General features: G+C 37.0%; 1 protein-coding gene and 1 non-coding gene across 9 annotated transcripts in view; both read right to left on the minus strand.

The window, feature by feature from the left end:
- CNOT1 (CCR4-NOT transcription complex subunit 1) overlaps positions 1 to 17,738 on the minus strand; it is a 148,822-nt gene that overhangs the window by 45,832 nt on the left and 85,252 nt on the right. For all 8 annotated transcript variants that reach the window (XM_073225564.1, XM_073225567.1, XM_073225562.1 and 5 more), the window contains exon 17: positions 1,018 to 1,168. In XM_073225564.1, the coding sequence (XP_073081665.1) occupies positions 1,018 to 1,168 (151 nt within the window). The remainder of the gene's footprint in view (positions 1 to 1,017; positions 1,169 to 17,738) is intronic.
- On the minus strand, positions 609 to 743 carry LOC118973728 (small nucleolar RNA SNORA50). Its single transcript, XR_005063251.1, has one exon. It is a non-coding gene; the product is annotated as a small nucleolar RNA SNORA50 (small nucleolar RNA).

Consider the following 17,738-nt stretch of genomic DNA (forward strand, 5'->3'; position numbering starts at 1 on the left):
CCTGTCTAAGTACCAGAGCCATAATGAGGGCTTCAAAACTTCCACACCGACATTGAAGACAAATTTGCCTCGCAGCTGAACTACTAAGCATTTAAGTAGTGACATGGGACAGTATATTAGGTTCTTCACAATTTCCAGTAAACCTCTTTAAAACAAAAAGTATCTCTCAAAGTAAGTAACTACTTTCAATACAATAAAAGCACTAGAAATTCGAAATAAAGCTTCCAGGCCAAACAAATACATCTTGTCAGATCTGACCATCTTAGGGGTTAGAGATCAGCTGTAATAAAAACAAAAATCAAGGTATGCTATTCATCAAAAGATTTTTTTAAATAGCTAATGATTGCACTTCCAACCTCTTTGTGGCATTATTTCAGACCTTCATGACTACAGAAAATGTTATCAAAATGCTCTTCATGCTGTGTAGCGTTGGTGATAGAGTGGTGAGCAGAGCTGCCTTCCAAAATGCCCTTCATAAAGTTACCACTGAAGAACCACCAAATGCTCTTTCTTTTTGTATATCCTGATATGCCATTCAGTGCAGCTGAAACACAGTGGAGTATGTTGCTCCCAGAGAAAAAGGGGTGGTAGTTGTCCAAGAGTACGTTCAATGTACCTTGTATTTAAAAGAGCAGTTCAGCTGAGAGCTAAAGAGCCCCAGTTATAACAAGTCTTTATGCTCTAGCACTGTTGCTTACCCATGAATCTACAAACAAGACACATCAGGTTCAAAGGCAGTGCTTATTTCTAAAGTCTAAGTTATTCTTATTTTTAAAACCTGTTACCATTTACCTAAATAAGTTGGTTTCTATCCCTCTCAGACACATTTCATTTAGCAATTAAAGTCTATCCTCAACTACAATGCCAATTTATGGATCTCCTTTAAAACAGTACTGGATGCCAGACATGCAATCTAAAATGTAATCAATTCAGACAAATTTGCCTTTGAGTAGATTATTAATATTCCATTCCAAGTCTGTGAATAAATGCATGCATCAATTGAAGCACTCCATTTACCTGAACAGGAGAAATGGCATCTAAGCTGCTAGCACTAGGAGGGCGTCCTTTTGGCATAACACCAGGTGGTGGTTGTCTGGCCTTGTTCATAACATTACTGCAGTTGGCTACCATAGTGAGGATGGTTTCTGATAACTCCTGAGAAACACTCCTAAAGACAGAAGATAAGTGAAAAATACCACTTCTTACTCCCCAAAACACCTACATAAACAAATCTGATTATCTAGTAAAGAAAACTTGATGGAACATATGACTAAAATTTCAACCATATCCCATGTCTTTGTGCCATTTATCAGTAGAATTTTTCTAAGCACTGGCATTCTCTTGCAATTGTATAATTTACACCTCTGAAACTAAAACCTTGTGTACAATGCAACCAATGTAGTTTAAAATACTCTAAGATACATACCATATTGTGAACCACTTTGTCAAAAATTATGCCCAAACTGATAAATAGCAAAGAGATGAGCAATTTTTATACTAGTTCCTAAAAGATACACCACTTATTTAAGAATAGATTAAAATGCAATACACACGATAACTACATTTGGCAAGCACAAAGAACTGACTATATTCTAAAATGTTAAACAGAATAAATGTTTATTTGACACAAACACTCACCTCCCTATCTTAGGGTGTTACTGCCTCCATAAATCTGTGGACTCACTGTATTCATAAACCCTATGCAAACTTGGTAGTGTCTTTACATCTATCCTTCTAAATTCAGAATCTTACTAGAGGCATTAAGAAGTTGTCAGTCAAAAGAGAAAATTGTTTCCCATTTGGAAAAAAAACAGATGAGGGTTTTCTACTTGTGTCACATGAAAAAAACAATGATTCCAACATGGACTACAAATGTAAATGAACAATGACTTGTTTTTTTAATCCACTGAAGCAACTAAGAAAAATATTAATATACCATAGAAAATAAAGAAGAGATGTCAAGGGTTGGGTCTACTTATCTACCTTAGAAATAAGAATAAAACCATTAATTTCCTAAAGATGCTGAAAAACAAAGATATTTCAAATGTAAGGACATGAACAGCTCTCTCCAGCCTCTATGTACCTACTAGATTCAAGTAACAGTTCCCCTATAACTAAAACTTTATGAAGATAACTGTATTTCATCCTTCAAATCAGCGTATTTTCCATTAGACAAAGTGATGGAAAAATAATCATACAGCTGGTGGTTAAAAAGAACAGAAAACCTCCTACGGAGGGAAACTTTGCAATACTTAACTAAAATTATACATGTACCTCCCTTTAACCAACAGCTCCACTTCTAGTGTTCCAAATACACATTGGCAAAGATAATGGAAGCAAAACACCATTCACTGTGACATTATCTATGATGGAATGAAAACAATAGACGTGTCCACCAGTAAGAGATTGATCTACTAAGGCACAAAACATCTATTCAATGGAGTACTATGAAGCAATCAAGAGGAATAAAGACACAGGAATTCAATGGAGTGAACTCCAGAGTGAACAATCAAAGGAAAGAAACATGGTGCAGTAGTATATATGATACAATGCCTTTTCTATAGGAAGAGGGAAGCAACACTTGACCCTTGAACAACACAGGATTAAGGAGGGCCAAATACTACACAATTAAAAATCCCAATTCTCCGAATACCCCAAAACTTAGATACTAATAGCCTACTGTTGACGGGAAACCTTACCTGTAAGATAATCAATAACAAGTGTTTTATATGTTACATGTATTATATAATATGTTCTTACAATAAAGTAACCTAGAGAAAAGGGATTTTTCCCAACTGCTGCAGTTCTCGAAAAACATTTTCAAACATATTTATTGAAAACAATCCATATATAAGTTGATCTATGTACTTCAAACCCATGTTACTGAAGGCTCAATTGTATATAAATACAAAACATATTTTTTAAATGCAAAGAACACCCCAAAACATAAATTACAATGGTTACCTACAGAGAAGAACAAGGTGGAGGTGACAAAGTTTAGAGGAAGATTTCTCTGACTACAATTTATTTTAAAGTTTTTGACTTGAAAGCATATTTATGTTTTACTAATCACAAAAACCAAACAAAACAAAACAACACTTTAAATAAAAAAGCAACAGTTCCATAATGCCACTGGTTAATGGCTCCCAGTGGTAGATAACAATTTTCATATTCACTGAATATAAAATGCCTTCAAATTTTGAGAAACACCATTTTATGTGTTCAACAAAAATAATTTGTCTTACTGTAACTGTAAGTCACAAAGATGCATCATTTGAGAAATTTTAAAATATAAAGTGGTTATGAAAGCATAAAACTCTTTTAAGACAACACAGGCAAAATTCTCCTAAATGTAAACATGAGCAATTATTTCCTGAATGCATCTCCTCAAGCAAGGAAAACACAAGCAAAAATGAACACATGGGACTACATGAAACTAAAAAGCTCTGTACAGCAAAGGAAACAATGAGCAGAACAAAAAGGCATCTTAGAATATTGGAGAATATATTTGTAAATGACATATCTGACAAGGGGTTAACATAAAACTACATAAAGAATTCACACACCTCAACAACCAAAAAGCAAATAACCTGATTAAAAAATGGGCAGAGGATATGAACAGACATTTCTCCAAACAAGAAATTCAGATGGGCAACAGAAATATGAAAAGATGCTCCAGAGTGGATTAAAGATGGCAGCGTGAGAGGAGAGACAGAGGCTTCCTCCTAAAACTGGACAAAATAAGAAAATATAGTTGGCGCAACTAATCCTGAGAGAGCAACAAGAAAGAGGACTGCACCAGACTGCACACACCCGGAGAAAAGAGCAGACCTCATGGAAAAGGGTAACGTATCAAAGTGGTGACCAGGCAGGACCCATGCCCTTCCCCCACCCCAGCTCACCGGCTGAAGGAAGAGAAACGGAGCAGGGAGGGAGTAGAAGTCCTTGGACTGCTGAATACCTAGCTCCGGAGATCTGCTCTAGGAGCACAAACCTACATTTCATGGTTGCTTGCATGATACTCGCACGACTACCAGTTTGGAAAGTTAACACACGCAGAATTCCTGGAGAGACTGACATTTCAGCTGCTTGTGGAAAGCAGGGATCCATATTCGGCTACTCTGGTACAAAAGCTTATACCTGTGTGCTTGACCCACTGGTTCAGGCAGTGGAGACAGGCATAGCAGCCGGAAAGTGAGGAACAGCTCTTTCCCCCACCCAGGCACCAATACCACTCCCCTGCGACACCCAACATTGCTTCAGGGGCTGAGTAGAGCTTCTGGACACTAGAGGGTGCCATATACAAATATGAAACACCAAAAGAACATGGTCCAGAGTAAAATTAATATAACTCTGGATAAAGATTTAAATGACATGGACCTTAAGACTCTTCCTGAAAGGGAGTTCAAAATAAAAATCATCAACACGCTAATGGAGGTACAGAAAGATATCCAAGAACTCAGGTAAGAATTCAGGTCGGAGATCCAATCACTGAAGAGCACAATGGAGGGCACTAAAAACAGGTTGGATACAGTGGAGGAGATGATAAATGAAATAGAAACTAGAGAAGAGGAATACAAAGAAGCTGAGGCACAGAAAGAAAAAAGGATCTCTAAGAATGAAAGAATATTGAGAGAACTGTGTGACCAATTCAAACAGAGTAACATTTGCATCATAGAGATACCAGAAGAAGAAAGAGAAAGGGATAAAAAGTGTCTTTGAGGAGGTAGTTGCTGAAAACTTCCCCAATCTGCAGAAGGAGATAGTCTCTCAGGCCACGGAGATCCACAGATCTCCCAACACAAGGGACCCAAGGAAGACACCACCAAGACATATAGTAATAAAACTGGCAAAGATCAGGGATAAGGACAGACTATCAAAAGCAGCCAACGAAAGAAATAAGATCACATACAAAGGAAAGCCCATCAGGCTAACATCAGACTTCTCAGCAGAAACCTTACAGGCCACAAGGGAGTAGCATGATGTATGTAATGCAATGAACCCAAAGAGCCTCGAACCAAGATTACTTTATCCGGCAAGATTATCATTTAAATTTGAAGGAGGGATTAAACAATTCCCAGATAAGCAAAAGCTGAGAAGAATTTACCTCCCACAAACCATCTCTACAGTCTAATTTGGAGGGACTGCTATAGATGGAAGTGTTCCTAAGGTTTAATAGCTGTCACCATAGGAAATAAAACCACAGTAAAGAAAGTAGAACGGCTAATTACTAAACAAATGCAAAATTAAAATAATTATCCCCAAAGTCAATTGAGGGACAGACAAAGAATACATAATAAGATACCTAATATATAAAGAATGGAGGAGGAAGAAAAAGGAGTAGAAAAAGAAAAGAACCTTTACATTGTGTTTGTAACAGCATATTAAGTGAGATAAGTTAGACTCTTAAATAGTAAGGAAATTAACCTTGAACCTTGGGGAACCACAAATCTAAAGCCTGCAATGGCAATAAGTACATATCTATCAATAATCACTCTCAATGTAAATGGACTGAATGCACCAATCAAAAGACACTGAGTCACAGAATGGATAAAAAAAAAACAAGACCCATCTATATGCTGCCTGCAAGAGACTCACTTTAAACCCAAAGACATACACAGACTAAAAGTGAAGGGATGGAAAAAGATATTTCATGCAACTAACAGAGAGAAAAAAGCAGGAGTTGCAATACTTGTATCAGACAAAATAGACCTCAAAACACAGAAAGTAATGAGAGACAAAGAAGGACATTACATAATGATAAAGGGGTCAATCCAACAAGAAGATGTAACCATTATAAATATCTATTCTCCCAACACAGGAGCACCAACATATGTGAAACAAATACTAACAGAATTAAAAGAGGAAACAGAATGCAATGCATTTATTCTTGGAGACGTCAACACTCCATTCACTTTTAAGGACAGATCAACCAGACAGAAGATAAGTAAGGAGACAGAGGCACTGAACAACACATTAGAACAGATGGACCTAACAGACATCTATAGAACTCTACACCCAAAAGCAACAGAATACACATTCTTCTCAAGTGCACATGGAACATTTTCAGTAATAGATCATCTACTAGCCCACAAAAAGAGCTTCAGTAAATTCAAAAATACTGAAATTCTACCAAGCAGTTTCTCAGATCACAAAGCTATGTAACTAGAAATAAATTATGCAAAGAAAATGAAAAACCCCACAAACACATGGAGGCTTCACAACATGCTCCTAAACAACCAATGGATCAATGACCAAATAAAAACAGAGATTAAACAATATATGGAGACAAATGACAACAATAATTCAACACTGCAAAATCCGTGGTACGCAGCCAAGGCCGTGCTAAGAGGAAAGTATACTGCAACACAGGCCTACCTCAGGAAAGAAGAACAATCTCATATAAGCAGTCTAAACTCACAATTAATGAAACTAGAAAAAGAACAACAAATGAGGCCCAAAGTCAGTAGAAAGAGGGACATATTAGAAGAGAAATAAATAAAATAGAGAAGAATAAAACAATAGAAAGAATCAATGAAAGTAAGAGCTGGTTCTTCGAGAAAATAAACAAAATAAACCCCTGCCAGATTTATTAAGAAAAAAACAGAGTATACACACATAAACAAAATCAGAAATAAGTTATGAAAAATCACTACGGAAACCACAGAAATACAAAGAATTATTAGAGAATACTATGAAAAAGTATATGCTAACAAACTGGATAACCTAGAAGAAATGGACAACTTCCTAGAAAAATACAACCTTCCAAGGCTGACCAAGGAAGAAACAGAAAATCTGAACAGACCAATTACCAGCAACAAAATTGAACTGGTAATCAAAAATCTACCTAAGAACACAACCCCTAGACCAGATGGCTTCACCACTGAATTTTATCAAACATTTGGTGAAGACCTAATACCCAATCTCCTTAAAGTTTTCCACAAAATAGAAGATAAGGGAATACTTCCAAACTCATTTTATGAGGCCAGCATCACTCTAATACCAAAATCAGGCAAAGGCACCACAAAAAAAGAAAATTACGGACCAATATCCCTGATGAACATAGATGCAAAAATACTCAGCAAAATATTAGCAAACTGAATTCAAAAATACATCAAAACCATCATCCATCATGATTAAGTTGGATTTATGCCAGGGAAGCGAGGATGGTACAACATTCGAAAATCCATCAACATCATCCACCACATCAACAAAAAAGACAAAAACCATATAATCATCTCCATAGATGCTGAAAAAGCATTTGACAAAATTCAACATCCATTCATGATAAAAACTCTCAACAAAATGGGCATAAAAGGCAAGTACCTCAACATAATAAAGGCCATATATGACAAACCCACAGCCAACATACTTAACAGCGAGAAGCTGAAAGCTTTTCCTTAAAGATCGGGAACAAGGCAAGGATGCCCACTCTCCCCACTTCTATTCAACATAGTACTGGAGGTCCTAGACATGGCAATCAGACAACACAAAGAAATAAAAGGCATCCAGATTGGCAAGGAAGAAGTCAAACTATCCCTGTTTGCAGATGACATGTATTGTACATAAAAATCTACTCCAAAACTATTAGATCTCATATCTGAATTCACCAAAGTTGCAGGATACAAAATCAGTAGACAGAAATCTGTGGCATTCCTATACACTACCAATGAACTAAAAGAGAGAGATATCAGGAAAACAATTCCATTCACAATTGCATCAAAAAGAATAAAATAGCTAGGAATAAACCTAACCAAGGAAGTGAAAGACCTATACTCTGAAAACTACAAGACACTCAAGAGAGAAATTAAAGATACCAATAAATGGAGACACATCCCATGCTCATGGATAGGAAGAATTAATATTGTCAAAATGGCCATTTTGCCTAAAGCAACCTGTAGATTCAATGCAATTCTTATTAAAATACCAACAGCATTCTTCAACAAACTAGAGAAAATCATCCTAAAATTCATATGGAACCACGAAAGATCTCGAATAGCCAAAGCAATCCCAAGAAGGAAGAATAAAGCAGGGAGAATTATGCGCCCCAATATCTAGCTCTACTACAAAACCACAGTAATCAAGACGATTTGGTACTGGCACAAGAACAGACACATAGACCAAAGGAAGAGACTAGAGAGCGCTGATATATAAACCTAACCATATATGGTCAATTAATATATGATAAAGGAGCCATGGACATACAATGGGGAAATAACAGCCTCTTCAACAGCTGGTGTTGGCAAAACTGGACAGCCACATGCAAGAGAATGAAACTGGATTATTGTTTAACCCCATACACAAAAGTAAACTCAAAATGGATTAAAGACTTGAATGGAAGTCATGAAACCATAAAACTCTTAGAAGACAACATAGGCAAGTATCTCCTGAATATAAGCATGAGCAACTTCTTCCTGAACCCATCTCCTCGAGAGAGAGAAACAAAAGCAAAAATGAACTCATGGGACTACATCAAACTAAAAAGTTTTTGTATAGCAAAGGACATGATCAACAAAACAAAAAGGCATCCTACAGTATGGGAGAATATATTTGTAAATGACATATCCGACAAGGGGTTAACATTCAAAATACATAAAGAACTTACACACCTCCACACCCAAAAAGCAAATAACCCAATTAACAAATGGGCAGAGGATATGAAGAGACGGTTCTCCCAAGAAGAAATTCAGATGGCCAACAGGAACATGAAAAGGTGCTCCACATCACTAATTACCAGGGAAATGCCAATAAAAACCACAATGAGATATCACCTCACACCAGTTAAGATGACCAGTATTAAAAAGACTAAGAACAAATGCTGGCGAGGATGCAGAGAAGGGAAACCCTCCTACAGTGCTGGTGGGAATGGAAACCAGTACAACCATTATGAGATGCAATATAGAGGTTCCTCAAAAAATTAAAAATAGAAATACCATTTGACCCGGGAATCCCACTCCTAGGAATTTCCCAAAGAAAACAAGTTCTCATATTCAAAAAGACATATGCATCCCTAAGTTTCTTGCAGCACTATTTACAATAGCCAAAATATGAAGCCAACCTAAGTGTCCATCAGTAGATAAATGAATAAAGAAGATGTGGTACATATACACAATGGAATACTACTCAGCCATAAGAAAGAAACAAATCCTACCATTTGCAACAACATGGACAGAGCTAGTCAGTATTATGCTTAGCAAAATGTCAAGCAGAGAAAGACAAATACCAAATGATTTCCCTCATTTGTGGAGTATAACAACAAAGCAAAACTGAAGGAACAAAATAGCAGCAGAGTCACCAACTCCAAGAAGTGACTATTGGTCACCAAAGGGGAGGGGTGTGGAAGGGCAGAAATAAGGGGACTGAGGGGTATTATGATTGGCACACATGCTGTGGCAGGGAGGGAAGGGGAGGGATCATGGGGAAGATAGTGTAGCACAGAGAAGACAAATAGTGACACTATGGCATCTTACTACAGTGATGGACAGTGACTGCAATGGGGCATGGGAGGGGACTCGATAACATGGGTGAACGTAGTAACCACACTGGTTTTCTCATGAAAACTTTGTAAGAGTGTATATCAAATGATACCTTAATAAATAAATACATATATATGTATATAGACAGAGCAGTGCAAAATAAAATTTAAGGTCTATGTGAAAGAGGTAAGAAAACAGAATTGGAGAGGAAAACAAAGATGGCTTCAAAAGATTGGTCATGATATAGTTAGCATTACAGGTGTTGTTTATTATTCTGCAGACCTTAAAAAAAAATGACTTGAATGATATGGTGAAGTAAAGAACTCCATATTCTATCCTCCCATAAGAGCAGCTAGGAAAATGGCAAAAATTTTCAGAATCAACTCAACCAGAGTTCTCTAAACTAAAAACCTACAACAATCTAGGAAATTTTTACTCCAGAAAGATGACTAGATATTGGTAATAAAAGCAAACTTTCTGGTATCCTAATTTGCCTTATTCCCATGACCCATCCCCAGTTGAAAAGAAGCCTTCAAAATTAATAGCCCATAACCACAGGGAAAACCAGCAGCCTGACAGCCAGGAGAGAGGCTCAGACTGGATTAAAACATCTTCAAAGCCTCATTCTCAGAGAACTGTCATTACTTCACCTATCTGAAGACTGTCATGTAAGACTACAATGGTAAGGTTGTCTTTATTTGACCTAAGGAACTGCCAGAGAATGAACAGCCTTCTCCCCATAAGCTGACTGTAGAAAACAGTTAAGGATAATTGCATTAACTTTCTGGATGCCTGAGGTGGAAAGTAAGTTGGAACAAACAACAGGCTAACTGAAAAGCTTTCAGGAAAATTTAGAGAATGAAATTCCTATAGATAGAGCTTTGAAAAATGACCAAATTTCCAGGATTGAGAAACTTCAGGCATGCCTAAGGCTGTGCTAATACCTAAAGCTGTGACATTCCCATGGAAGAGCTTGAGAAGGACCAAGCTCTCATCTCAAGCTGACCTTTGGATTCTGCCTAAGGAAGTGATGGCTAAAGTATAGTTGTCAGGTGACTGGTTTAGTGCTGATCTGCCTCAACATGTACAAAGAACCACAGGGTACAGAGTAGCTTATTGATTCCAGTATGTACCAAAAAACTCCACTCTTAGCTGACCACAAGGCAACCCCAACATAAACTTCAGAAGTCAAGCAGGACAATTACAAATGTCATATCATTAAGTTCAGAAAAGTCTCTAAACAAAAAAAAGAACAATAACAACAATAAAACAAAAATGCTAGTGAAGAGGGAGAATCTGATTTCAAGAACTACATTATTTCAACTTTCCAGTTTTCAACCACAAATTTTACGACATGCAAAAAGCACATGAAGGCTTGATCCATAGACAGGAATAAAATGCTATCACCAAAAACTGTCCCTCAGGGAAACAGATGCTGGGATTCCTAAGCAAAGACCTTAAATCAGCTATTTTATGTGCAAAGAACTAAAGAAAACTACTACAGGAACATCTGAGGAAGGTGTCTCACAAAATGGAACATGTTAATAGTAATTTTTAAAGTTAGAAGTTAAAAGCTGAAATTAAAAACCCACTAACTTTCCCAATAGCAGACTCAAGCAGGCTAAAAAAAGAAGCCATGAGCATGAAGTCAAGTAAGACTGTCTAGCCCAAAAAATTGAAAGGAAAAAATAAATAAATACACAGAGAGAAATGTACAGACATACACACAATAGGAGTCCCAGACAAACAGAACAAGTAGAAAGGGGAAGAGTCTTTACTGAAATAATAGCTGAAAACTTCCTGAATTTGTGAAAACTGCAGATCTACATATCTAAGACTCTCAACAGATTCTGTAGTAATATAAACTCAAAGAAATCCAAACCTAGAAACAACAACAAAAAAAACCAGATAATCTTAACAGTAGCTATGACAGGTAACTTATCACACAAAGGGAGCCTCAAAAAAATTAACAGCTAATGTCTCATCAGAAACAATGGAAACCAGAAAGCATTGGTACAGCATATGGAAGGTATTGAAGGAAAAGTAATGACAATGAGCAATCCTAAAATTTCAAAAAAACATCCTACACATACAAAGGAGAAATTAAGATATTCCCAAGTAAACTAAGTTGAGTGAATTCACTCCTAATAGACTTGCCCTAACAAGAAATAATAAAGGGAATCCTTAAGGCTAAAATACTTCAGACAGCACAAAGAACCTTGAATGCATATGAAATAATAGAGTACCAACCAGTAAAGGGATATGGATGAATATAAAACACAGTATGAATGTATTTTTACTTGATTTAAAGAATAATTACTGCATGAAACAATAATTATAAATTTTCTGATGGGTATATGTGTATGCAAATATAATCAGACAACACAATGAAGGGAACAAAACTATGTAGGAGAAAATTTTACATCCTGTTGAAATTCAGTTTGTATTAATAAGAACTAGTTTTAATTTAAAACATTAATATAATAAATATATAATAATATAATTTAATAAAATATAAAATTAGTTTCAGGGTAACTAATGGAAACAAAAAACAAGCTAAAAACATAGTCAAAGAAACAAGCGGTATTAAAAATGGCAGTGTGAGAGATAAGAAACTTCGTTCTAAAACCACAAATACAAAAATATAATTAATACAACTAATCGTGAAAGAGCAACAGGAAAGACTGCATACACCTGGAGAAAAGAGCACACCTAATGGAAGAGAATAATGTACCAAAGATGTGACCCCGCAGGACCCAAGACCTTTTGCCAACCCACCTCACCGGTGGGAGGAGGAGAAACAGAGCAGGGAGGGTGTGGAGGCCTGGGCCTGCTGAACACCTGGCCCTAGAGATCTACTCTCAGTGCATGAACCTACACTGCATGGTTCTCTGGTGATCAGTGGGATTGGAAAGCTAAGACAGGTGGAATACCTGGAGAGACTGATTCCAGCTGCTCATGGACAACAAGAATTCATATCCAGCTGATCTGGGGAAGCAGTCTGAGAGACTTCCTAACAGTGAGAGAGCTGGTAAAGGGGTAAGTATAGCATGGAGCTTACTCCTCAGGAGAAAGGACAGGTAGAAAAAATTGTCTGGGTGCCCTATGCCCAGCAGGTCAGGAACTTAAACGATTTTCAGGCGCTCCATTCCCCTGGCTGGCAATGCAGTTCCAAAGATCCCCACAGTGATATGCAGCCTGGATGTGTCTTCCTCCTGGCTAGCCTGCACCTAGCTAGCAAACCTGCAGCCCCTGCCCTAGCATCAGGCCATCAGGGGAATCCCCACCTACAGCTGTTACAAACAGGAAGCATAGTGACTTAATACCTGTGTGTTCGGCCCCCTAGTTCTGGCACTGACACAGGCCTAACAGCCGTTAAACAGGAAACAGCTCTTTCCTCCCCCCGGCATCAGCACCACTCCCCTGCAACACCCGACATCGCTCTAGGGGCTGAGCAGCACCAGAGAACAGAGCTTCTGGGCACTAGAGGGAGTGACATACAAATATTAAACGTCAAAGAAACCTACACACCGCAGAAAGGACCAAGTGAGAATGAATTAATAAATCTTCCTGAAGGAGATTTCGATATAAAAATTATAAACATGCTCATGGAGGTACAGAAAAATTCAAGAACTCAGGAATGTGGGGCACTAGAGGGCACCACAGCAAATTATGAAATGTCAAAGGAAACTGGTTAAAAGCAAAATTATGAATACACCACAGAAAGAATCAACTGAAATCGACTTCATGAATCTTCCTGAAAGAGATTTAAGAAAATATCATTAACGTGCTCATGGAGGTACAGAAAATTATTCAAGAACACAGGAACGAATTAAGGATGGAGATCCAATTGTTGGAAGAACACAACGGAGGATACTAAAAGTAGATTACTGAGTGTCTGAGAATTGCCTGGTGGTGTATGTGTAGGAACTCTCTCCACAAGGGACCTGGGTCTCGCACACCTAATTCCCCTTCTATACCCTACTTTCAACAATGAATAGTCAATGATACTGTATTACAAACGTCAAAGTTGCTAAGAAACTAGATCATAATTGTTCTCACCACAAAAAAGAAATAACAGTCATGTGACATGTTAGAGGTATTAGCTAATGCTATGGTGACAATTGTATTGCAATATATGAATGCATCAAGTCAACACACTATATTCCATAACACAATGTGATATGTCAATTTTATCTCAAATTTAAAAAGTAATGGACAGCAGGGGTTGAGTGGGGAGAGGGAAGGAGATAAAGGGGCACAAAAATCTCAATCATAATATAACTTGGTCAGGGGGTTGGAAGTGCAACATGGAGGATATAGCCAATAGTTCTATACCAACTAGTGCAGATAGTAACTGCAATAGTTGGGGTGAGGATTTAATAATGTGTATAACTGCTGAACCAATGTGCTATAACTTGAAACCAATATAATAGTTTATCAACTGCAAGCAAATTAGAAGATCAGGTAAGGTGGAGGAGACGATAAATGAAATAGAAATTAGGGAAGAGGAATACAAAGAAGCTGAGGCACAGAGAGAAAAAAGGATACCTAAGAATGAAAGAATACTGAGAGTACTATGTGACCAAACCAAATGGAACAACATTTGTATTACAGGGGTACCAGAAGAGAGAGAAAAAGAGATAGAAAGTGTCTTTGAGGAAGTAACTGCTAAAAACTTCCCCAATCTGGGGAAGTATAGAGTTTCTCATGCGATGGAGGTGCACAGATCTCCCAAAATAAGGGACCTAAGAAAGAAAACGTCAAGACATATAATAATTCAAATGGCAAAGATCAAGGATAAGGAGAGACTATTAAAAGCAGCCATAGAAATGAGATCACATACAAAGGAAAACCAATCAGGCTATCATCAGACTTCTCAGCAGAAACCTTACAGGCCAGAAGGGAGTGACATGATATATTTAATGCAATGAAGCAAAAGGGCCCTAAACCAAAAGTACTTTACCCAACACTGTAATTTAAATTTGAAGGAGGGATTAAACAATTTCCATGTAAACAAAAGCGGAGAGAATTGAGCACCCACAAACCATCTCTACAGTGAATTTAGATAGAAGAGTTCCTAAGGTTAAATAGCTGCCACCAGAGGTAATAAAAAGGAATAGACAAACAGTACAGAATATGATACCTAACATATAAGGAACGGAGGAGGAAGAAAGAACAGGGAAAAAAAAAGAACCTTTAGATTGTATTTGTAATAGCATACTAAGTGAGGTAAGTTAAGACTCTCAGTAAGGAAGTTACCCGGGACCTTTGATAACCACAAATCTAAAGCCTGCAATGAAAATAAGTACATACCTATCAGTAATCACCCCAAATTTAAATGGTCTCAACACACCAATCAAAAGACACAGAGTCACTGAATGGAAAAAAAAACCCACGAACCAACTATATATGCTGCTTACAAGAGACTCAATTCAAACACAAAGACATACACAGACTAAAAGTGAAGGGATGGAAAAAGATATTTCATGCAAACAATAGGGAGAAAAAAGCAGGTGTTGTAGTACTTGTATCAGACAAAATAGACTTCAAAACAAAGAAAGTAACAAGCAATAAAGAAGGACATTATATAATAATAAAGGGGTCAATCCAACAAGACGATATAACCATTATAAATATCTATGCACCCAAACACAACAGCACCTACATATGTGAAACAAATGCTAACAGAATTAAAAGGGGAAATAGAATGTAGTACATTCATTCTAGGAGACTTCACCACTCTATTTACTCCAAAGGATGGACCAACCAGGCAGAAAATAAGGAGACAAAGGCACTGAAAAACACATTAGAACCGAAGGACCTAACAGATATCTTACAGAACTCTCCATCCAAAAGCAGCAGGATACAAATTCTTCTCAAGTGCACATAGACCATTCTCCAAAATAGACACATACTGGGCCACAAAAAGAGCCTCAGTAAATTCAAAAAGACTGAAATTGTACCAACCAGCTTCTCAGATCACAAGGGTATGAAACTAGAGATAAGTATGCAAAAAAAACCGAAAAAGCATAGAAACACATGGAGGCTTAACAACATGCTCCTAAATAACCAATGAGTCAATGACCAAATAAAAAGAGAGCAAGCAATACATGGAAACAAATGACAACAATAAATCAACAACACAAAATCTGTGGGACACAGTGAAGGCCATGCTAAGTGGAAAGTATATTACAATACAGGCCTACCTCAGGAAAAAAGAACAATCCCATATGAGCAGTCTAAACTCACAATTAATAAAACTACAAAAAGAAGAACAAATGAGGCCCAATGTCAGTAAAAGGGGGGACATAATAAAGATTAGAGCAGAAATAAATAAAATAGAATCAATGAAAGTAGGAGTTGGTTCTTTGAGAAAATAAACAAAATAGGTTAAGCCCAAGCAAGATTTATCAAGAAAAAAAGAGAGTCTACACACATAAATAGAATCACAATTGAGAAAGAAAAATCACTACGGACACCACAGAAATACAAAGACTTATTAGAGAATACTATGAAAAATTATATGCTAACAAACTGGATAACCTAGAAGAAATGGACAACTTTCTAGAAATATAGAACATTCCAAGGCTGACCAAGGAAGAAACAAAAAATCTGAACAGACCAATTACCTGCAGTAAAATTGAACTGATAATCAAAAAACTACCTAAGAACAAAACCCCTCAACCAGATGGCCTCACAGCTCAAGTTTATCAAACATTTAGTGAAGATCTAATACCCATCCTCCCTAAAGTTTTCCAAAAAGTAGAAGAGGAGGAATACTTCCAAACTCATTCTATGAGGCATCACCCTAATGCCAAAATCAGACACAAAGACACCACAAAAAAAGAAAATTACAAATACCCCTGACGAACATACATGTAAAAATATTCAACAAAATATTAGCAAACCGAATTCAAAAATACATCAGAAAGATCATCTGTCATGATCAAGTAGGATTTATTGCAGGGATGCAAGGATGGTATAACATTCCAAAATCCATCAACGTCATCCACCACATCAACAAGAAGAAGGACAAAAACCACATGATCATCTCCATAGATGCTGAAAAAGCATTCGACAAAATTCAACATCCATTCATGATAAAAACTCAACAAAATGGGCATAGAGGGTAAGTACCTCAACATAATAAAGGCCATATATGACAAACGCACAGCCAACATCATATTTAACAGCGAGAAGCTAAAAGTCTTTCCTTTAAAATTGGGAACAAGACAAGGATACTCACTCTCGCCACTTTTATTCAGCATTGTTCTGGAGGTCCTCGCCACAACAATCAGACAACACAAAGAAATAAAAGGCATCCAGATTGGTAAAGAAGTTAAACTGTCACTGTTTGCACATGACATATTGTACATAAAAAACCCTTAAGGATCCACTCCAAAACTACTAGATCTAACATCTGAATTCAGCAAAGTTGTACAATACAAAATTAATACACAGAAATCTGTTGCACTCCTTTACACTAATGATGAACTAAGAGAAAGAGAAATCCGGAAAACAATTCCATTCACAATTGCATCAAAAAGAATAAAATTCTTAGGAATAAACCTTACCAAGGAAGTGAAAGACCTATACTCTGAAAACTATATGACACTTATGAGAGAAATTAAATAAGATACCAATAAATAGAAACACATCCTGAGCTCATGGATAGGAAGAATTAATATTGTCAAAATGCCCATCCTGTCTAAAGCAACCTACAGATTCAATGAAATTCCTATCAAAATATCAACAGCATTCTTCAACAAACTAGAGAAAATCATTCTAAAATTCATATGGAACCACAAAAGATCCAGAATAGCCAAAGCAATTGTGAGAAGAAAGACCAAACTGGGGGATTATGCTCCCCAACTTCAAGCTCTACTACAATGCCACAATAATCAAGACAATTTGATACTGGCACAAGAACAGACCCATAGACCAGTGGAACAGACCACAGAGCCCTGATAAAAACCCAACCACATATGGTCAATTAATATATGATAAAGGAGCCATGGACATACAATGGGGAAATGACAGCCTCTTCAACAATTGGTGTTGTCAAAATTGGACAGCTACCTGCAAGAGAATGTAACTGGATTATTGTCTAACCCCATACACAAAAGTAAACACGAAATGGATCAAAGACCTGAATTAAGTCATGAAACCGTAAAACTCTTACCAGATAACATAGGCAAAATTCTCCTGAGTATAAACATGAGCAACTATTTTCTGAATGCATCTCCTCAAGCAAGGGAA

Source organism: Manis javanica, chromosome 17 (assembly GCF_040802235.1).
Source record: "Manis javanica isolate MJ-LG chromosome 17, MJ_LKY, whole genome shotgun sequence".
Taxonomy (NCBI): domain Eukaryota; kingdom Metazoa; phylum Chordata; class Mammalia; order Pholidota; family Manidae; genus Manis; species Manis javanica.